The sequence below is a fragment of the Rhinolophus ferrumequinum genome, chromosome 18, assembly GCF_004115265.2.
Source record: "Rhinolophus ferrumequinum isolate MPI-CBG mRhiFer1 chromosome 18, mRhiFer1_v1.p, whole genome shotgun sequence".
Lineage (NCBI taxonomy): Eukaryota > Metazoa > Chordata > Mammalia > Chiroptera > Rhinolophidae > Rhinolophus > Rhinolophus ferrumequinum.
The window spans coordinates 28,929,493-28,952,499 of NC_046301.1; the positions used below are offsets into that span (position 1 = coordinate 28,929,493).

Below are 23,007 nucleotides of genomic sequence, written 5' to 3' on the forward strand. Positions count from 1 at the left end.
CCATAATAGCATGCTTCTCATTGCTCCAGCGACTATCTTAAGCTTGCCCCTTGACCTTCAAGTTCTTAATCCCACGCCTACTGCCAATTTCTTAAAATTACTTTATCACTTTCTGGAAGCCAGTTATTAAGAGCTTTGCCCTCTTCCCTTCTCTGCACTAAAAATGCCTTCCTTGTCTCAGTGCCTTTCGTCCTCTCTGAGTTATAACTTCCTGGCCCAGCTAAAGGATGCTCCCGGAATTGAAAACTTACGGGAGGTTACTCAAGGGTTATTTGTGAACTTGGAGAAATCATGGAAAGTAATCGATCAGGAACTATAGTTCTGATTTTCCAAAGATCAATTTCTCGCAACTGTAGGCTTGGTGAGCGTGCCACAATTTCATGCAAAATTGTAGAAACCAAAGGCTGCTTTGTTATCTAGAAAATGGTACAACAATTACTAGGAGCCATCGAGTTCTCTAAGCCTCATTCATTTTGATGAGGTTGCTGGACTGGTAGATCAAGAAAATGCCATAAATATATTTTATCTGGATTTCAAACAAAGTGTTGTTTTGTTTTGTTTTTTTTTTTTGAAAACCATCTGAACAAGTATGTAAAGTATAGTCTGGATTAAAGTAAAATTAGGAGAAGTAGTTACTGGGTGAGTATGCCCAAAGAGTGCTGAATAATTGATTCATCTCAGTGAGGATGCTTCCAGAAGTTTGCTGAAAGTTCTACCATGAGACTTACCCCATTCAGTTTCCCAAATTTTTTAGATGACAATATAGAAGGAATGTTTACAAATATGTAGATAATATTCGTAAAGGGGAGTATGTTAGAGGAAATAATTAAAGCCAGAATTAACTCAATAGACTCTAACAAGATATCTTCAATAGGGAAAATTCATTAAACACATAGTAGTGAATGAAAGAAGCAAGTCACAGGAAAAAAAAACATTATAATTAGATTCCATTTATATAAAGTACAAAACAGGCAGAACTAAACAGTGTGTTGCTTTGGGAAATGCATGTAGGGAATAAAAGCCATGAAGAAAAGCAAGGGAATAATTATCACAAGAGTCAGGAGAGTCAGGAGGGAGGATGTGATTAGGGACAGGCACAAAGGGTCTTTGGGAAAAGAACACAGATGTTTATATTATTATTATCCTTAAAAATGAATATATTTTTCCATGCACTCTTTTGGGTCTTTTTTTTTTTACTTCACAGTGAAAAAAAAAATTAAAGAAAAAAAATCTGAAGTTCCCTAGTCCAAAAAAACAAAAAACCAAAAGAAAACAAAACAAAAAACTCAAAAAGTCAGGTGATCTAGGCTCCATGTGGAGACTGGTCTCTACGCTGCCTTGTGTGAGCCGCTGGGGTCGTGCACAGCTGGGGAGCTGCTCATTCCTTGGGAGTTAGGCAAACAGGAGAAGTAGGGGGACTGGACCCATGCGTAAGGAGCCATCTTCTGTCCTCAGATGCCTGCTTTTCCTGCTAATGGGGTGTTTGGGAGCAGTCACAGGTGGCAATTGACAGCTGTCTTCCAAACTTTTGAGCCCCATGTCCAGAAGACAAAATAATGGGTAGAAGTCACCGTGAGGCTGACTTTGGCTCAATAAAGTAACTTTCTAATCGCCAAATGTCTTTATAAAGTAATGAGCTTTCCGTCTCTGGGTGCATTGTTTCAGGATGGTGTAAAGGGCCCAGAAGAGTACCATCAGCTTAGATGATCTCTCAGGAACCTTCCAACCTCCACAGGCTACGATTCTACAAAATTCTCTGCGTCGATGAAACCTGTGCAAAATGCCTGCAAAGAAAAGCTAGAAGCTGATTCTGAAACAAAAGAGATTGGTTTTTAAATATAAGCATTGTGTTTTGACAGCCATTTTCTTTTTAAATCAATACATGGTATTGGTTTAGAAGGTCCAGGTCCCTTCCACCCCACATTTCTAAGATTTCAGCGGCAAATAAGCTTTGAAACATCTCACCCCCCTTGGAAGCACAGCTTTTCCATACGTGCTTTAAGATTCTTGGTGCCAAAGGAGTGTCTGAGGCCCTGTGTTCACCTTCCCTTCCAAAGGCAAGAACACAATATGGACTCACAAGGACAGGGAAGCTGAGGCCCATGCTATTCTCTCCTGCCACCTGCTGGCTCTTCTCTTCATCTTGTTTCTCTAGGACACTGGTGGTGTGCGCTCAGGATAATACATTTCCAGGAGGCCTCTGCCACCCACAATTCCCGGGGGGGGGGACATTGCCTATAAGGGTAAAACTTGGATGACTTCCAGTGGTTCCTACTAAATCTAGGAAAATCATAAATTCACAGACGAGGACTGGAAGAGACCTCAGAACTCGTTCTAACCCAGAGCCCTCACACTGATAGCCCGTGGGCAATGGTTAGCCCATAGACAGGCCTGATTTGGTCCAGCAGTGTTGAACAATTTTGAGCTAACATATATAAATTTGGAAATTTGACTTACAAACCAGATTCGTGATGCAATTTGCTACTGGATATTCACAAAGCCTTAAAAGCGCGCGTGGCAAGTAGTTGAGTACATCCACAATCCAGTTGCAAGACGCACCAATAACCAGATCACAATAGTGCCTGTCACGAAAGACCCTTCCCTGTGGCCCCTGCAGAAGGGGATCAAGCAGTAACCCTCCTTAAATCCACCTTCCTAGCCTCCGCCCTACTTCTGGAGGAACTGCCGGCTGACGATGAGGGGACCACAGGGCAAGTTGGAAGAGGCAGAGTGAACAATCAGCCTTGACATAGGTGAGTCGACGTTTTGAATTATAATGATTACAGTTTTGATTTAAATGAGACTGGCGTTTTTAATACACAAAAGGAAGTTGTAATTTTAAAATGGAACTGTCCTTGTGTTGGGAACGGATCAGAAAATCACAGAATCCAGTCTATTCATCCCCGACGGCACCAAAGGTGGGGAGGAGAAATCAGAGAGCCCTGTTTAGGACAGCTACTGGAAGGAAAAAGCCGTTTCTTTTGTTCCTGCCCTATCCAGCAGCCCCTGCAGTGAATCAGTCATTCACTGGCTTCTTTTATAAACTTCATTTCCCCATGCAATCCTTAGCCAGAGCCGAGCAGCTTTCCCGTTTAGCGAGCCTGGGAGCTCACACATGGTGTGTGCATGAACGCGCTCCCTCGCCTCACCAGCTCTCACTTCCGTGACCTGCCTGACCCCCAGGGCTCTGGAATTTATAATCCTGGTTCTACTCCTAGTTCTCCTTTTCCAGTGGGCACGAGGAGGTTCAAAGGGGACAAGTGACTCGTCTGTCACATAGAGAAGTACCTGAGTGACTCGTATAGTCTAAAATCCACACTCTTAAAGGGAAAATCTAGGGGTAGAAATGGTGTGTGGGTCCCTTCCCTTCATTATACTGTGCATATCCTGGCCCCACACTAGATCTTCTCGGATATCCTTCTGATGGATATCCTTCTGATGCGGTAAGAGGAGGCTCGAGGGCACTGGGTAGCTAAGGTAGCTGGCTGGGGGTGGGAAAGTCAAAGGGAGTGGTTGGCGCGCTGACATCTTCAGTTGCCTGAGGCCAGTCCTGTTCCCATTACCTCCCTCCCCACCCGAAGCACAAAATGAAATGAAAGCAAGTGGCATTCTGCCTGTCCTTGGTTTATTCTCCACTGAGCTCAGATTTTAACCGGAACACAGTTGCTTAGCGGCAACGGTCACTGGGAGTCCAAACAGAGGATGCTTAGTGAATGGGGACACCAAGGCACTCCTAACCCTCTTACCTTTCTCTAAGCCCCAGCACACAGGTGTGATATCTGGGGAGGGGCTGTGCATTTTCTCTTGGATGAAATGGCCCAGAGCACAAAGGCAGAGAGAAGATCCTCTCCCATCATGGCTGCTTCGCTGAGCCACTGGTACATCCAGGCCATGAGGCAGAATCTCCAAGCTCACTGAGTCCAGATAAAGAACAACCACCTTTAATAATAATTTTAAAAAATATTGGTGATACTGGTTGCCTCCAAGAAAGGAAACTGGAAACACTTATCGCCCTATACTCATTTCTTCTTTTAAGTCGACTTTATTTTTTAGAGCCATGTGAGGTTCACAGCACAACTGAGCAGAAGGCACAGAGACTTCCCATGTACCCCGTACATATACAGTTGCACACAGCCTCGTCCATCATCAGATCGCCCACCAGTGGTCCTTCTGTTAGAACTGATGCACCTGCCGTCACACATCATTAATGATCCAGAGTCCACACTCACATGAGGGTTCACTCCTGGTGCTGGACGTTCTATGGCTTCGGACAAACGCCTAATGACATGTATCCACTATAGTATCAGCCCGAGTGGTTCCACTGCCCTAAAAATCTGTGCCCGATGCTCCTTTATACCTTTTGATTTCTGAACCACGTATACCTATTCACGGAAACAAGCACATTGCAAACATTCTTCCCAATTCAGAATGCCCAGCTCCTGGGGCAGGGCCACTCTCCCGGTGGAGTTCAGAGTGAAATGGAGGGAGGAGTTGGCATGCTGAAGTGAGGACAGGTCTGCACATTTCCTTTATCCTTTTTCATCCCCGACATATGAGCGGCTATGTGGGTAGAAGTGAGAGAGAAAAACAGTCCAGGTAACCTATGCACTGTTCTGTTCACCAAGGCTCTTACAAAGCCCCAGGCAATAACTGGTTTTAAACATGGCAGCGTAACTTTCCACTACAGATAACGGACCGGGAAGGCTTCACTTAGGTGGGGAGCAGGAACACTGGCCACCTACTTTCATCTTGTTGAAAAAGGAAACGTCTTCTAACTGTAGGCATCAGTGAAGCTTTTTCTATGACCAAATTTAAGCCTTGTCTATGTCAGACCTTCCATCCCTTTCTAAGGACTCTCAAAGCAATTCTAGGTTTGAAAAACATTAATGTTAAGCATCATGGATGCTGAATACATTAGCCACCAAACAAAAATTACAGTTTGGAAAGGATGTAATATAATGAAGCTAAGGGCTTCACAACTAAAGATAATTTTGGCAAGGCTGAGCTGGATAAGAGGGCACATTGCCTCTAATATTTTTTTCTTTACCTCTTTCATGAAAGTCTGTAATTTTGACCTGCTTATCCTGAATTCGGCCAAAGAGCTAAAAAGGCTCAAGACCAACAGACCTGCCTTTAACACCTACCTGAAAGGTCCTGTTTTCCTAAGCATGTCCCAGAAATCATAAGCAAATGTTAGTTAGCCTTCTCTATGCAAGATAAACTGCTGAGGCAGGAACCAAAATACCAGCAAGAGTGCAGGCAGCTAAGGCCTCATGTAGGCAGGATGTGAAATGTCAGGCCACGAGTCTTATATTTTTACTGCAGTGGTTGCAGGAGGGGGTTGATGTGGGAAGGAAAAACAATACTGACTCTGGAGAATTCCTCCTTTTTTTCAGCCTTAGGTATTGACACCCACTCACCAGGTTTGGAAACTAGCAAAAACGACATGGGACTTGTAGGGTGAGCATTCATTTCCCCTGGCTTCCATTCCTTGGCTGTAGACAAAGGCAGAAAATGCCCAGTCAGCGCCAATCGGTGCATGCCAGCAGCAGAGACCTGTTTCTTGTTTCATTTGGCTACAGTGCAGAACTGCAGTCACAAGCTCTAAGGTGGAAAGCTTGGAGTTCCCCCAATAATTGATACAACCGTGAAAGATAGAACGAAGCAATCAAGGTGAGACAGAAAAAGAGGTATGTATATTCTAATGATAAACCAGGGTTAATACACAACATTCGATAGGTATTCGTATTTTCAGTGTAATCCTGAGTCCACTAAGTATACACATGGATCTCTACATTTTCTTGTCCCCAGAATTCTAGTAGCTAAGGTAGTTCAAGCCGAAAGGACACAGGTATTGCCCTGACCAATGAGAAATATACTAACCCAAATGCCCACTAATAAAAATTGAAGAATTCAAACATGCTTTTATAGCTGGGAGAGAAACCTGAATGTTTCTGTGGCTCCCTCTACCCCACTATGTCCCCGCAAACATACTGAGTGACATCAGAATAAGTGCTCCCACAGTAGGGGAGAAACTGAACAGGACACCAGCCCAGGGCCACCACCTTCATCGATACCATTCCGGCACGTCTTCACACTGGCAGCCTCGCCTCGCCCTGGTCAAGATTCAGGCAGACTCCTAGAAATTTTTTTTTTGGGGGGGAGGGCAGGGATCAAGTTGTAAACATCAAAAACTAGAGCTCAAACCATCATGGCCCTTGAACTCCAAGTTCTTTAGTTCTCTTCCTGGAATTCTTGGGCAGCCTTCCCTTCCCCTAATTTGCTCTCCTACTGCTAAGGAGCAAAGCTCAGTTTGAAGGGCATCATCTCAGGGAGCCAAAGCCTCCTTCTTCCTACGTGCCCACGGAAGTATGCACAGTCCGTCAGTGAGGAGAAAAGTGAAAAGTGAAATCCCACACACACACACTTGGTTCTACTCAAACTATAAGCTTTTATTATATTTCACATACCATCCATCCAGGACACGATGAATATGCGGTTGGCATCGTCTCCTTTGTAAAATGATGTGATGCACATAAGTCTCTTGCCTGGTGCTGTACCGAGAGCCTGGCGAAGAAGAGCCTGTGGGCCCAGCGCTGTCCCCATTTCTGAGCTGTCACATACTTGCTGGAGTTATGACAGGTTGAGGCTGACATTTAGCTTGGAGTTTAAATTTCTAATTTTCCACTTTTGTTTCCAGTTTGTTTTACAGTTTACTTGAAAATCAAAAGGTTACCCACTCACTCTACTGTAATCATTCTGAGTATAGGATTTATTCTTCACAATGCAGTACTTCAAACAGAAAAAGCAGGCTTCAATATTACAGCTCAAGAAAAACTGGACAAGTGTTCCATTGCTCCCTCCTGCTCAGTTTTTCCCATAATCTGTTCCAGCCTGGAAAACAAGAGCTTCCCCTCTCAGACAGATGCAAAAGTGGGAGGAAGAGCTTTGTTCTTAAACTGGAGGCTAGAGCTGAACTCTCCCTCTCTAATCTTTTTGTCTGTGTGGACCCCTTCCTTCGTGAATGGGGGAAACCATCAGCACTAAAGAGTTAAAAGGTTCACCCAAGTCCACGCTTCAAGAAAGTTAAAAAATACAACAAACAGAAGATAAGGAAAGGGTTCAACTAAAGCCTGTCACCTTCTGTTAATGTACAAACCTTCCACACTTTGGTAAACTTCCCAACATCTGTTCCAGCACAAGCACTGTTACATGGCTCCCTTGCCCAAAGATCGGGACTCTATATAAACAAAGGTGGGTAAGAAACGAATTCTAAAACTATAGGAATAGAACAGGGCAGAGTCTGTGAAGTAAATTCAATGATAATGGAACCTCACCTGCATGCAGATCAAACAAAGTGGGGAAACTGGAGGCAGAGTTGAAAAGAGAATTCCTCAGGATGCATGAATTCAGTGATCAAGGGCACAGCTCATAAAAATCCCAATAATTTGGAATTTTTCTATAGGAGGTTTAGGAAGCATGCCAACAGCAGGAAATGAAATGACGTCTGTGCCAACAGTCTGACCTGTTGCCACTGAACCAATGCCCTCAAAAGAAAAGGCCCCTACTTTCGCTGGGACCAAGAGAGCTGTGGGGAAAAAACTACACAACACACAAGCAGTGGTAGGAAGAAATCAGCACGGAGCAGCTGAAAAGGTTCAAGAGCTTGGAATTCAACTCAGAGAATTCAGGAGTCCTTGGCATTTTAAACCAGCAGAAATTGTGAGTTATGAAACATTTAAAATTTGGACCCCAGGATCTCTCACACTACAGTAAAAATAGACATAGTCTTCAAAAACTATCTATATGTGATGTTATGTGGGATACAGAGGAGTCCTTCAGAAAGTAGAAAGCTGAGGTGCACAGGTGCTGCTAGAGGCAAAATCTCCTGTTTAGATGTTTGCAGCAGAGCAAAGAAGCGCCGGCAGTAACCAGGCAGGAGGGCAGGGCAACTAACTTACCCTCCCTCAACAGTGTGTCTGGGAAAGGCTGTCCACTTCTTAGGGGGCGCCTGGGGGAGAGACGTGTTTATCAGTGAGGGAGGAGTTCATACCCCTGTAGAACCTGCCAGATCGAGCCTATGACAGACGAAGGTTTTTACAGCCACAGCCCCCGTCAAAACCAGCTCTTGGAGCAAAGCAAATTCTAAGAATTTATGTATCAATGTCCTTCCTAACAAAAAATGATTCTTTATTATTACATTTTTAAATCATAGAACTGCAGGCTGAACATCATTAGAAATTCTCTCTCACTAATTTCTTGAGTTGTCTCCCATATTCCATCTCAAAATTTGGCCAAGTTATGCCTCAGGGAATTTTCCAGTTCAACCCCATACACCAACTTGGGATAAATAGAAACACTGAAGTCTTTCGGTTTTACCCACAGTCCCAAAGTGCTATTACAGATAGAATATTTGTTGGAGATAATTTTTGCTGGCTTAGAAGAAGAATGCTGCATATACAGTTCTGGGTGTGGTTAAAATGTGAATTTGTATGCCTCCTGACCTGGAGGCTTTGTTCTCTTTCCCTTTCATTGTTTGGTTTTTGTCTCTTTCTACAAGGGGTTGCCTTACATGCTTCAATAAAAATATATTTTCTATTCAGAAACACACTGGAGAGCAGGTAGTTTGAATGAGTAGTACTGTTATTATACATATTAAGTTACTGAGTCTACAATTCAGAAATCTGAACTCTGTGGTTACAACTCAAAATAAATATTCTTTCAAAGTAAATAAACAAATGACTTGGCTGGCTAATGAAATGCTTATTTCTTTCTAAAATCATAATTACAACGTGAACGTTTGCTTCATGCTGTATTCCAAGATGAAGATTAGGTAACCTACATCTTCCAAATGATTCACAGAGCAGCCCTTCCTGTTTCTCCCCTCAGTGCTGAGAAATGAGTCCAGGCCTTGGAATTATAATGTACGAGACCTGGGTTATCTGGTGCTCAGGTAAAAACTGCCACAAGGCCCAACCTTGCTTGATTAATACCGACTATTTCTTGAAGTATGATGGGAACTAGGTGGAGGGCCTCACTCAGCAAAAGTAAGGACAGAGAATGTAGAAGCCAGGGCAAGCTGAGAGCCGAGGACAACTCTGCTAATCGACTCTGACAACACAGTGGAACATGAATATTGAAGCCAGCCAATTTTCTGAAAATATCACTATCATCTTCAAAACCCATACGCTTTTATGCTAATCAGGAAATCGAGGGTGAGGGGAACACTGCTACATATTGCTCACCAATACATTCTTCTTAACGGAAGTGAAGCTATTTTAAGAATATAAAAAGCTTTTCAAGACATCTGTTTTCAGAGACAGACTACAGTACCAGAAATAGTTTTCAGAGTTGGTTCATTCTAAAGTCCATCCCAAGAACAAGGGCAGCCAGCTTTCAGGAGGTATGAAGACATGTCATGTTCTGGCAAAAATATTTTCACTTTCCTGAAGTTATATGCTGTCTTCAAGTCCAACTATTATTCTATATATATATATGTGTGTGTGTATATATATATATATATGTATATATATATATATGAGATCCTCTCTGTCAGCATAAAAGGGAACAATATTTTTAAAAACTCTCGAGTAGATATTTGTTTTGTTTTGTTTTTTATAACTCAGAACATAGATGAAATCAAAACGTCTGCAACTGTCCCTAAATTCACATCTTTAAAAGGTCCTTTTCTCCATTCACATGAATTCATCTGAATCATTGCCATCCTGTAGGAAACAAAAAAAGTGAAACCATAAAAAGCCTTCAAAATAAGTAACTCAATTTTTTGAATTTACAATTTGTCTTAAGTAATAAGCCATATCCTTATGCCTAATAGTAGAGTTCAAAAAGCAGAAAGTAAAATAACTGAATTCACTCATCACTTCTCTGTCTTACATTGTTGTTTAGAATAGCTGGATGAGCAGCTACCTTCTCTAAGGTGTTATTCATTACATGGCCTGGATAACACAACAGGTACTCAGTGATATCCAAATTATGAAGTAAGGTCCAACCGACCACGTGTAGGATATAATAAGCATGACGAAAAGAAAATGCGACTGCTCCTTCAACAAATACACCATAATATGAAACCAAACAAATACTGCCTCAATATCCTTATGCCAACAATGCTGCCAATATACAGAAATATTTTGGGCCTAAATTCCATTATTTTGAGCCTCAACATTCTCACCTATTTGTGACATCACAAGATGCCTTTGATTTCTTTTTAACTAGGAAAAGTCATTAGAAAGCCAAAGGCTAGTTACCAAGTTAGCTGGCTTGCCAAATTTTTGATAAAAAACCTAACATGATGGTATATAGTATAAAGGGACTCATTTTTATTGTGTAGCTTACAAACGAGTCCTAAAGAACAAGTACAAAAGTAGAGCCCAGACTCCTTTTTTGAGCTACTGCACACCCTAAGAAAACTGCTCTGAAGGCCAACATTCACTAACAGAGTCAGTTCCGGTACATTTGCTTAAAAACATAGCATCATGTCACTTGTGTCAGTTTCTGTCTCTTTCTCACTGCTTGATGCCTGAGTTCAGTTAAAGAAAGGCAGAGGACTTAGACTTACAGGCACACAGGCTTTTCTCCTTAATAGCTCTTATCAAAGTCGGCAGGCAAGTATGAGATATAAGTAGAAAACGATGGGTTCTGTGAAGTCTGGTTTTATCTTGTTTCAGTCAGTGGATTTCTGTGTGCTTGTCTTCAATTAGCACAACGCACTGATGCCTCAGATAATAATTGCACAAAGAGTGCACTAATGTTTGTCATCTGTGCGAGCACCAGCACTGCGAGTGCCCTGGAGGCCTAAACTGAGTGATAGCATGAGAGCTTCCTGTATCTTTGAAGATCAGCTTTACATCCCAAACTGAGGATGACAAATTCACTAAGATAATTTAGGTTGGTGAGAATGAAAGTGATTATTACTCCCTATAAAGGCTGTGAGTTACATTTGCAAAGAGTTCCCATGTGTCTGAGAATCTGTATTATAGGGTTACAGTAACTTTTAAATAATATCTGATATCCAAGACTTTATTTGGACAATTTTTATTTTTTAGATTCCCTTTAAGAGTCCAAATGTTTTTCAATATAGCAAATTAGGTTTCCTGTTATTCACTTATAAAGTGATAAGCAAACGAAATGCTAAAAGTAATTGTTTATGGTTTTCGATACCAAATTCACAAAGATTAGGAAGAAATTACAGACTGAAGAGTGTGAGTGTGCGTTTAGTTCATGATTCCAGAACAACCAAACTTTAAAAACCCAAAATGGTGGGAATGAAAATGCCAAAAATGATAATATAGATGGCAGATTTCAGCTGGAAAGTAGCCGCTAAGTAACAGAAACCTTCAATAAGCAACAGTGATCACAACAAAGACAATAGATTTGGGATACGTTAAAGACTTCTGTTTAAACTGTTTTAAGAGTTTCAAGACATCTAAGAATAGTTCCCAAAAGGGATTAAATACATCTCACCTTTTGATACTGATACTTTCTGGGAAAATAGCAACTAAGGACTGTGGATAAGAACTAATAATGACCATTTATATTCAGAGAGGGACTAAGTCAAGGAAGAACTTTCAAATATATGCCCTTGTTTAAGTTTTGGAACAGCCCCATGAGGTAATATATCTCCTTTTTATTGCTGATGAATACGCCTTCAGAGAGGTTAAATAACTTTATTAGCCTTATACAATTAGTAAATGACTGACTGAATTTGAGTCTCAAATTAAAATTCAAGGCTCTATTTAATTACATAATGCTACTCTGGAATTTTGCAGGAATAAATTAAAGATACATCTCTGACTCATAAAGCAGCCTCGGAAATTGAATTCTTCACGGAGACAGGAATAAGGATATCGTTCTTATTCATTTTTAGAAGAATATATAGATATGAACAAGATGTAAAAGCTTATTAACGATTCAATTCCAATTCATGCATTAAATATAGGGACCGACTAGATGACCTTTAGGGGACCTTAAATTCTGTTAGCTATTTCTAAGCATTAAAGCAGTGTTGTTTAATAGTATTTTCTGTGATAAGGGAAATGTTCTATTTCTATCCTCATAGGGTAGCCACTAGCCACATGTGGTCTGTATGACTGAGAAACTGAATTTTTAAATCAGATTAAATTTTAATTAACTTAAATTTAAACAGCCACATGCATTCAGTGCCTAGTGCATTGGAGAACACAGATCTAAAAGCACTTATTTGCAAACTATACTTAAAACATGCAATACAGCAAATATATCCACTCAGTTTTAATTTTGTGCAAAGACTGTTTAATAACAGCTAAATCGTGCTATCTCCAGATCCTTCAAAATATATTTTGGGAAAGAGAGTACTCAGAGACAATACATCCCTGACATAGTTCCAGTGAAAAAAATCAGGTTAATGCTAAGATCCTTTCAGTACTGTAATATGCATCACCACTTCTTTTTACCTTCTGTTACGAGGAATACGAAACAACCAGTGCTGTCACTTAGATGGCAGACGTGATGTTAGGGTTAATACTTTTGTTTGATGTTTTAACTGAAGGTGATCATTTTGTTCTCACTCAATTACAATATAGAATCTACCGTCACATTAATAGAAAACATTAATAAAAAAAGCCTCTTTTGCATGCCTACAACTAGCAAAGAGGGGAACAAAGAATGGGGAAGTCCTGTAAATACGAATAGACCTGCACTTCACAACAGACAAGGTACGACACGAGGTGACCTACTTAAAAACAAACCCATGAGAAGTCCACAGGGAAGGAGGGGCAATGCCTAACAGAACCCACCTGAGTGTACTATCGTTGCCAAATCATGTCATGCCATCTGCAACATGCGCGTCAATGTTGGCCAGGAACTCGATTATTAAAAACTCTTAGTGAATTATTTCAAGGCACACATTAGAGCAAATAACTTGAGCTTACCTGATTTGAAGACATATTCTCAACTTTCATTAGTGATGAATAGCTCCTAGAAGAGGGAAAAAACATTTAAAATAAAATTACCCAGCTGTCAAGTATTACATGAACATCACACGTATCTAGCACTGCTGAGGGTCTTTTCAAGAAAATATAATCCCTGCCCTCAAGGAGACTGCAGCATAAAAAAGACAACTATCTATGAAAATAAGTAGGATGTGCACTGCCTTTATAGTTTACAAAGTGCTTGCTTAAACTCATTTCATGTCACCTCCACAATAACTTTGAAGTAGGTGGCACTATTCAGAAGAGGAAATTCAGCGATAGCCCAGGGCAGAGAGCAGATAGGATTCACAGCTGAAGTACACTGCAGAGACTCTAGATGCTACAGGAATTCAAAAGAGGAAACACATACAGATTCCCAGTTGCGGGCACCGGCCGTCCAGGTTCAAGAACCACTGAGCCTGAATCCCCACTTACATGAAAGCAACACACGATTTACCCTTCTTTAGTCCATGTGTTTCCTCTGAGCACCATCCCATCCATCCAACTACCTACATGACATTTCTCAGATGCCTCAAAGGTATTTTCAGATTCGTATGTCCATACCCAACTCGTGGTCTTCTCCCCTATCAAAAATCGTCTGGTTCTTTCCAGTATTCCCTAGCTCAAAGAACTGCATTACTATCCATCCATTCAATTTCACAAACCAGAAACCCAGGATTCCTTCTTATTCCCTGCCCCTTCCCTCAATCCAATCTATCTTCAAACCCTGTCACTTTATCTATGAAATTACTTCTCCATGGTCCACTCCTCTCCACCTCCATGCTCCCATCCCAGTCCAAGCAACCAGTCTGTCACGTGGACAACTGCGTTAGTTTCTTACCTGGCTTAGCCACACCCACCTGGTTCCCTTTCCAATCAGATCCGCAAAGTGACCTTTCCAAAACACAAACCTTATCATACGCCTTGCTTAAAACTCTTTGACGACCTCACAAAAATCTTACGATGAAGGCAAATATGGTTGATGAGGCCCGCAGGGACTAGCATCTTGTTCCATGTGCTCCCTCATGCCTGCTGCTCCGGGCCTTTGGGCCTGCTTTTATTCCTGTGCTTTGCCTTGCTCCCTCCCACACAGGGTCTTTACACTCATAGTTCCCTCCGCTTAGAGCACTATGTCCCCCTCACCCCGCCCTGCTCTTTCACTAGCAAACAGTTTTGATCTTAGCTCAAGAATCACTGTATCAGGGAAGCTAATTGCAGTTACTCATCCATCCATACTATATTGACTAATCACTCACTGCATATGTAAAGCATTGGGTGATAAATAAGGAGATACAACGATACATATACGGCACGTACCGCATTACTTATAGAAGGCAGCAGTGTATAGGAGAACAAAAGGAGGTACCATGACAGCACTCATTTCCACATCAGACCCTATCATCCTTTTCATCAATGGTTTCACCATTACCTCTCCCTACGTGTGGACACTAAACTCACCCTACCAGTCTACTTCTTCCTAATACCCCAGGAAACCTATAATGGCTCATCACTTTCAACATGAAATTCGGGACTAAATAAAAACTTTCATTCTTTTTATTCTTGTTTGCCTATGTATGACCTATGACCTTGACTCTGGCCTTGCCGACTTGTTCATTCCTCGCCTACCAGGCAGCACGGTGTAGCAGAAGTATGGACTTCCGAACTACAGACTTGAGTTTGAATTCCTGCTTTGCCACTTACCAACTATGACCTTCCACATTTCACACATGAAGCCCTTGCTGAAGTAATCTTTGGCCCCAAATCAAGTTCTTTTCGTCAGAGAAGGAAGGCGGCGCCTTCTTTGCTGGATTGCTCTAGTATTCACTTCTGAGCAGAGGGCTGATAGATATGATCCCAACTAGAGCTCAAAGGACTCGGACTATTCAACAGCATGTCTATGCATTTCTTCTCCTGGTAGAAATGAGAACTGACCAGCTTAATGCCATTCTTGTTCCAAAAGCTGAGGATACAAGGGAATCTAAAGTCTAAATCACGGCTTTAGAATTATAAAGAAGTTGGAATGTAGCTCTTCCGAATATGGGGCTAAGTATTTTTTCACTGAAATCACCTGGAAACACTGGGGAGACCATTCGGAATAAGAATATCCTCTTGGTTTATCTGTGGAATGCCCTGAAGATTCAAAAGTGAATTTTTTAAGCAATCACAGCAAGTGATTTGGACCATTCTTACCAGATGGTCCAAATAAAAGAATCAACTGTTGGTGAAATTCAATGGTATTTTCACTGTCAGAAAGCTAAGTGAAAGACTTTAGAATAAGAAGATTTTATAGCATAGCATTCGATCTCTTGGGTGGAAGAGTCAAAGACAGAAATTAAAGTGAGGCTAGCACTACAAATGTATAAACACAGATTATAAAGCATCAGAAGCTTCAAGTTTGTTGTTGGACCTTCACAAAAGCTGCAGAATACAGCATGCAAACAGCAGCTCTGCATATGCCAAGCAAATCCTTGCTATGTTGCCACATCGGTTCTTGGCACTACATCCCTGCTTCATTCTTCTACCATCTGCAGCACGTGGAAGTCGTTTTTGTGGCATGTTTCACCGAAACAGACACACCAAATGTTTTTGGTTTTCTGAGGCCCATGATAATTTGTTAAAAATAAAGCAGGAGGGATAAAATTGTGTAGGAAAACACAGACCAGAAAAGTGATTTTTTAATTTATTCCACTTAGGTTTTCCTTTTTATATACATGTACCCGAGTGATATAAAATTTACATCTGAAGAAACAAAAGGAAAAACATACAAGTGACTAGCAACAATTTGGAAAATGGGCATGATCGAACTTTTGAAGCCAAAATTTTATCCAGTAACAATGAGAATTTTCCCTCCTCAGTTTAAATGAATATTTTATAAATTGTTGATACTATGAAGAAAGTCCAGAAAATAGGAAAATGGTGTTTTAGTGGATGGATTAGTTTGTTTAAATGCTTGCAACTTTTTAAACTAGTACAATCAAACATACAAAATCCCCTAAATTTCAGTAGTATACAGCTTAATCTGAAACAAAAATGTATTTTAAGGTATATTATGGCATCTATATGTTATTTGATTTATTTATATGGGATAAATACTACTTAAATATTGCATAGACTGAACAGAGGGCTGAAGAGTGTGGTCATAGAGTGTGTGAACTTGAAAATCAGACTGAGACGACTACCTGACTTTGGGCAAGTGATTTAACTGCTTCTCAGTCTCAGTTTCCTCTGCTACAAAGTGCAAAAAATATCTATCTCATATGACTATTGCTAGGATTCAACAAGATAATGCAGTAAAGCACAGTACAATGTTTGGCAAATGACAAGTCTCCAAAAATGTTAGTTACTCTTTCTTATTAAATTAGAGAATTAAGTGATATTATATTTCTAATATATAACATTGGTTTCCAAACAAAATTGCTAGATTTGTAAAGGGCACAAAAAAGGCATGTTTTGAATTTTTCCCCACTCCACACTAAAAACAAAAAAGAATAAACTACTTTAAATTCTGCATCACTCAAAATTCTACACAGTCGACTACAATGATAAGAGTTGATCATTTTTCTTTCACTCCTAACAGAAAGCAGACTCACAATTCTAGGTCAGAGCAAATGTTTACATCTATGCATTAGTCTGTTTCATGTTACCAGATATAACTCAGGATAACACTTCCGGAGTTTGGTATTTGAATATTATATTTTAAATGAAGCTCCTCATTCTGTTTTAGCGGTATTTTAACGACTATTTATTGTTTAGAAATGCAGTGTTTTGGAGCAAGCCTCACTACATTAATTACTTTAAACTTTCAAAATTTAGAAAAGAGGTTTCAAAAAAAGCTTTTCAGAGTTACTAGCACTGGCCGTTAGAGCTAAGACTTCATTCAAATACCACAGCTAGTCAATGTTAAACACTTAATATAGCGTCTTTTCTTTTTCTGAAGATGTTTATAAACCAAACTCTGAAGACCAGCTATCATGCTTTATCCAAAAATAAAATCAGCTGTTTTACTTCACACACTCTCATATCCTGCCCCTACAAAAGGGTAATTCATGTGACCAACACATTAGTATAAAAGCATTTTTCTAACTCGTTACAAGCTCTGAACTTGTTATATGTCCCTCCCTCCACCAGTGTATCATTCTTAAGGGACAATCCCTTATTAAAACAAGCAGGAAAGAATCTTGGAAGTCAATACCAATACATAGCTCCAACATACCTAAGTTCATCCATTTCCCTCTTCTTCTTCATCTCTTCCTTTTCTTTCTTTTTCATTTCCTGAATTTGGGCTTTTTTCTCATTCCTCTCCTCACGGTCTCTGCATTCCTTCTCTGCTGCTAGGTCCGGGAACCGCTCCATTTTGGTCTTTTCTAATCGGTTCAAAATCTCATTCACTTTCTTCTCCACTGTCACAATACTCACCTTCGAGGGAGATAGGGGAAGAAATACCGAATCTTTATGACGTGGTTCTCCCTCAGAACAGGTGAAAGGTTTTCAAGGGGCTTAGCAACCCAGCTGAATTCCCTTTAGGAAACATACATCATGCAGAGCCCGCGACACCAAAGGTGTTAGACAGAAAAGACGGATATTTCACGCGGTGGCAGGGCTCTGCCCTCCTCGCGGTGTGGCACTTACGTCCTTCTGCCTGTGAAAGCCAATCTGCCCCACATCCATGTCGGGTGTTTTCTTCAGGTTAGACCACGGTGTATATACCACATTAACGTTGTTCATCTTGCAGCCTGCGAAGAGACTGTCTTCAACATGCAGGCAGGATGCCACCGAGCAAGGCGTCCCCTTACCCACTGGCAAATGACCATATGCCAACCAAGGAAAGGCCTTAGAATGAACATGGCTTCAAGGGTTTCAAACTACAAAATCCTTCTTAAAAAAAAACACACAAAAAAACAAACAAACAAAAAAAACCACCCACAAAGGCAAATGGTAAAGGCGACAAACAACAATTCGAGCAAAGTATTATGGAGGATTGTAGGGGTTCACTTCTGAGAGTCCCTAAAATTGAAGGCAGAACTTATATGTTTTTTAAAGAGAAAAGGATCCAACAGGTTTCCGCAGATTCTCAAAGGAGTCCTAGGTCCAATAAAGGTTAAGAAGCAAGATAAAGCAAAAAGCCATGGCCTGGGATTCAAGAGACCTGCCCTCTATCCTGGCCCTACCACAAAACAGCCATGTCACTTTGGGATAGTCCTCCTGGCTCTCGGAATCTCATCGGAAACACGAGGAAATTGGACTAGCTTAGAACTTTTATGTTTTGTTTCTTTTAGCAGTGGAACCTCTTTCACCAAAGAAAACATTCAAGTGATCAAAGCAGAGATGCTGTGGGTGGGTCCGAGGTGCCCTGTTCATTCCTCCTCCTCTCCCCTCACCACCTCGACCCCACACTTCCCCTCTGCCCTGACAGCCTCCCTGGCAGCTCAAAGGATCAGTTTCATCACTGGTCCAACACTACTTAAGGCCCCTCAAAATCAGATGGCAATGTATTTCATCGTCTATGAAATCACCATGTACATTGGAGAAATCTGGTGACCACCACCTTCCGTAAGTGATCAAAGTCCATATCACCAAAAATGGGGCAAAGGGCTCGCACCATGTGCCTCTTGACTGCACTGGGCAAGACTTCACTTACGAAGTATTCCTGCTGAGAATTCGTAATGTCACACTACTCAAGAGGAAGCACCCAGACCAACTGAATAGCAGGATATTCTACAACTGGACTTCACGCTGAAAGTGTCAATGTCTTGAAAGACAAAGAAGTGTCTCCAAAATTAAAGGAGAGAGACGTGACAAGTAAATATAACACATGATCCTGGAGCAGAAGAAATGCTATGAAGGGACAGTAGCGGGACAACTGGGAAAACTTAATACAGACTATCAGATAACAGTATTTGATCCATTTGAATTTCCTTGATTGATCACTGTAAGGCAGTTCCCTAAGATAATGTCCTGTTCTTAGGACATACTGACGGCTTGTGATGGCTATGATTGATTTCAAATGGTTCAGCTAAAAAGTTAATAATGAGTATGTTACAGAGAGAAAGCAAACATGGAAAAATTGTTGAATCTAAGTGAAGAGCATATGAAAGCTGTATTTTTCTTGCAACATTTCTGTAGGTTTGAGATTTTTTTCAAAATTAAGTTTCTAAAAAAATCTCCAATGTGCCAGGGGCATACAAACATGGATCAGACAATGGATCCTACATATCAAGATTAAGAGAGGGCAGATAAGCACATAAATAACTTCAAATTAAAAGTAGAAATGATCAAATATTGGAAAGGTACCAGTAAAGTGCTAAAGCAGTACAGAGAGGGCAGTGGTCACTCAAAGCTGCAGGAAGGTAAATGCTCCATGGGAGAAGTTAATACAGCTTGCTGGGTAAGACAGAAGACTTTAAAAGTCAGGCTGTCTGACTTCAAATGCAGCCTCTACCACATGGCAGCGTGCTGAGGCCTTGGGCAAGTTCCTTAATTTTCTTTAAGCTCTGCTTCCTCATCTATAAAATGAAAATAATAGTATCTAACTCAGTAGGGTTAATAAATAACTTGTAAAGTTTTACCACAGCACCAAGCATATAATTATTAGCTATTATTACACCTACTATGTGGACCTTGAACCTGAGCCTGGATCTGGACGTGGGATGACTGAGAAGGAGGATAAAATTGAGAGCAGAGGAAACAATACAGTCATGTGTCGCATAACGTTTCGGTCAATGACAAACTACATAGATGACAGTGGCCCCATAGATTATAATGGAGCTGAAAAATTTCTATCACCTAGTGATATATGAATGGCATCTGGAAGACCACACTCAAGAGGTTTGTCCACGACTTCAAAGGATTTGCCAAGGATGAGGAGGCTGCAAAAATCAACAAGGCTGTGGCTGAGATGGCTAATGAGGAGTAGTTGGAACTGGAACAAGAACGCATAGTGAAGAAGAGGCAAGAGAAAATGAAATTGCAGAAGAGGAAAAAGAATAACCTCAAGAAAATTCACAGTGAAGTGTTTAATAGCTTTTGCAGACCTCAGCAAGCTCCTTAAAAAGTTAGGATAGACCCCAACACTGAAAGGTTTTCATTAATAGAGAAGAATATTCATGGTGCATTATCTGCTTATAAGATGAAAAAAGGAAACAAACCAAGCAAACCACCACAGACATATTTCTGTAAAGAGTGACATCTTCTCAAAAAGAGCCTCAGGCCAGTCCTTCAGGGGGTTTTCAAAAAAAAGGCAGTGTTATCACAGGAGATGACAGCTCCATGCGTGTTATCGGCCCTGAAGACCTTCCAGTGGGACAAGATGTGGAGGTGGGAGACAGTAATACCGACGAGCCTGACCCTGTGGAAGCCTATGTCAGCGTGTGTGTGTCTTAGTTTTTAACAACAAAATTTTGTAAAAAGTACAAGAAAGGGAAAAATTAATTAAAAAGAGAAAAAAGCTAATTAAAAAGAGAAAAAAGGTTATAAAGAAAGAAAACATTTCTGTACAGCTGTATAATGCGTGTTTTAAGCTGTTATTACAAGACTCGAAAAATTAAAAAATTAAAAAAGTTTATAAAGTAAAACTTACAGTAAGCTAATGCTATACTGAAGAAAATGTTGTTTATAAATGTAGTGTATCATAAGCATACAGTGTTTACAAAGTCTACAGTCACGTACAGCAACGTCCTAGGCCTTTCTTTACATTCACTCACCGCTAACTCAATGATGCACCCAGGGCAAATTCGTCTTGAAGCTTCATTCATGGTAAATGCCTTATACAGCTGTACCTTTTTTTATCTTTTATACCATATGTTTACTGTACCTTTTCTATGTTTAGATACAGAAATACTGAGCACTATGTTATCACTGCCTACAGTATTCAGCTGGTAGCCTAGGAGCAACAGGCTGCATGTGTAGTGGGCTACAACATCTAGGTTTGGGTAAGTTCACTCTAAGATGTTTGTACAATGACAAAATCGTCTAACGATGCATTTCTCAGATGAATCCACATTGTTAAGCGACACATGACTATATAAGCAAAGGCACAAGGTAGGAAAACAGAAAATATTTGCTTTGGCTGGAATATGAAATACGGGAAGGGAAAAGAATTCCGTAGTCAGATCAAAGATGCTTAGATGCCAGCTTAAGACGTTTGGACTTAATTGTATAGACAAGGTGGGGTGTCATCAAAAGTGTCTAAGCTTTTAGAAAGTTTAATCTGGCAGAAGATTACAAGATGAACATAGGAGAGGCCGATCAGATTCTATGAAAACAAGTAAGTTTAACCCCAACTCCCTTGGTTCTGAATGCTGAAGGTGGTCAGCGAGGGAGGAAAATATTTTCACTACACAGTGATGCCAATGAGCGTGTACTCGGCAAAGACTATCTTCACCCTTCGCATCCTCTGCTACTGACTCGTGAGAGTATCTTAGGCTCTCACGAATCAGTATGTTAGGCTTAGCTCCATTTTCTAAGTGAGCTGTTGCTACAGAAAGCTGAAGAGGAGCTGAGTAATTTGTGTCAGGAGTCTTCTCTCCTCTTTTCCTGTAACTAGTAAACTATCAAGAGATTAGGAAGAAAGAGGCTGGGCCAAGAATAAAGAGTCCAAAACTCTTTTAATAAAGTCACATCTGCTAGTCAGGGGCATGGAAAGGAAACAAGAATGCGTGAAAGAGATTGCAACACACAAGGAAAGAGGACAACGATGGTTTTAATTTTTATTATTTTTATGTCAATAACTGAAGATTTTAACTGGAAATCTTAGACACTCTGTTCTACTCATAAAAATGGAATGTCCTAAAACTAACTGCAATTTAATGATTTATAGGGTTGGAAATCAGTGGCTCTACAAGACTTCCCCTTTCTTTGGCTAGGTACCTGACTCAGTAAAACTGCCCAAGTTAGACTCAGGAAACACAGTCTAAGTGAAAGACAAGGGGTTACACTACCCAGCTCTTGTCCTGTTACCACTCACCCCTGGTACCTGGTACTGGCTGTGTGTCTGCCCCACGCTTATCTTCTACCTAAACCATAGTTCTTTTCAACCCTCTGGTTGGTCCCCCAACTTCATATCAAAACAAACTTACCTTCACCCTATCTAGGTCTATGTCCTACACCTAAAATCCAATCAATTAACTGAAACATTTTTAGCAGAACACCATTTCCTGACTCTCCCTTTTAACGCCCACCTCTCCCCAATAATTGTCCTTCTTAACCTGTCCAATTGACAGATCAAAGCTTGTACCGCAGAAACAGACAAGCACCAAGCCCAGTGTTACAGGCCCTACCTAAAATACTTACCACCCATTGTTTTCAACCCTCTCTGCACAGCAGAATCATTTGGAGAGCACTGCAAAAATACTGACACTCATGGATCGCCCCAGACCGATTTAAAAAGATTCTCTGGGACATAAAGATCAACTGACTTCATATTTTCACAATTCATAGGAAGAAAAAAATATGTGAAAGGAGAAGAGGAGAAAGATAATGTAGGAAAGAGTGATTTGGAGATGTGAGGTCTACTATCTAATGACAAATGATGGAAATAAAGACATCAAACAACTTTAAAAATAAAGCCCTGAGACACGTCTCTTGTTTAGCTATTAACATAACCTAATTTCCAAAAGCCTCTCTACAAATAACCTTAAGGGTAGGCACATCTACACAACCTTCTAGTTAAGGTAAGGAAAAGAGAATAAACGGAAAGAGGGACATGTACATTAGAGAGTTGGGGAGACTCATTTTTGGTTCTTTGATTGGTAGCAGAACTGCCAGCTTAAAGAATAAAACAGGGCAAAGGTATATTAAAGGCTATTCCTTTGACTCAATCCAAAGTCAGTAAGATGTTCTCTAAAATGTAATCCATTTCAGACACAGAGAAATCAGTGCTAATTCTGAAAACACCCCTAGGAATACTGACCTTGAATGCTGTTGGCCTTCACAAGATGCGCACAGTCCATCAGGACTTCCTTTGGAATGTCTTCTATCTTCTCCCCCTGAAACACAAAAATTAACCAAATGGTCCATTACCTTGTTACCGATCGACACTGGAGCT

The 23,007-nt window shown here is 40.6% G+C and overlaps 1 protein-coding gene across 4 annotated transcripts in view; it reads right to left on the reverse strand.

Moving 5' to 3' along the window:
• Positions 1-1,186: 1,186 nt before the first annotated feature.
• The window catches only part of CCDC25 (coiled-coil domain containing 25), a 40,417-nt gene continuing 18,596 nt past the window's right edge, over positions 1,187-23,007 (reverse strand). For 3 of the 4 annotated variants that reach the window (XR_004425591.1, XR_004425592.1, XR_004425593.1), the window contains 7 exons: positions 22,873-22,948; positions 17,595-17,698; positions 17,179-17,381; positions 12,927-12,972; positions 6,471-9,725; positions 3,747-3,939; positions 1,187-1,810 (listed from right to left, as the gene is read on the reverse strand). Coding sequence is in view for 1 of the 4 variants with exons in the window: in XM_033134261.1 (XP_032990152.1) it covers positions 9,696-9,725; positions 12,927-12,972; positions 17,179-17,381; positions 17,595-17,698; positions 22,873-22,948 (459 nt within the window). In the remaining 3 variants the exon portion in view is untranslated. Of the gene's footprint in view, positions 1,811-3,746; positions 3,940-6,431; positions 9,726-12,926; positions 12,973-17,178; positions 17,382-17,594; positions 17,699-22,872; positions 22,949-23,007 lie in introns of those variants that run through there. The other variant, XM_033134261.1, reaches the window with a different exon arrangement.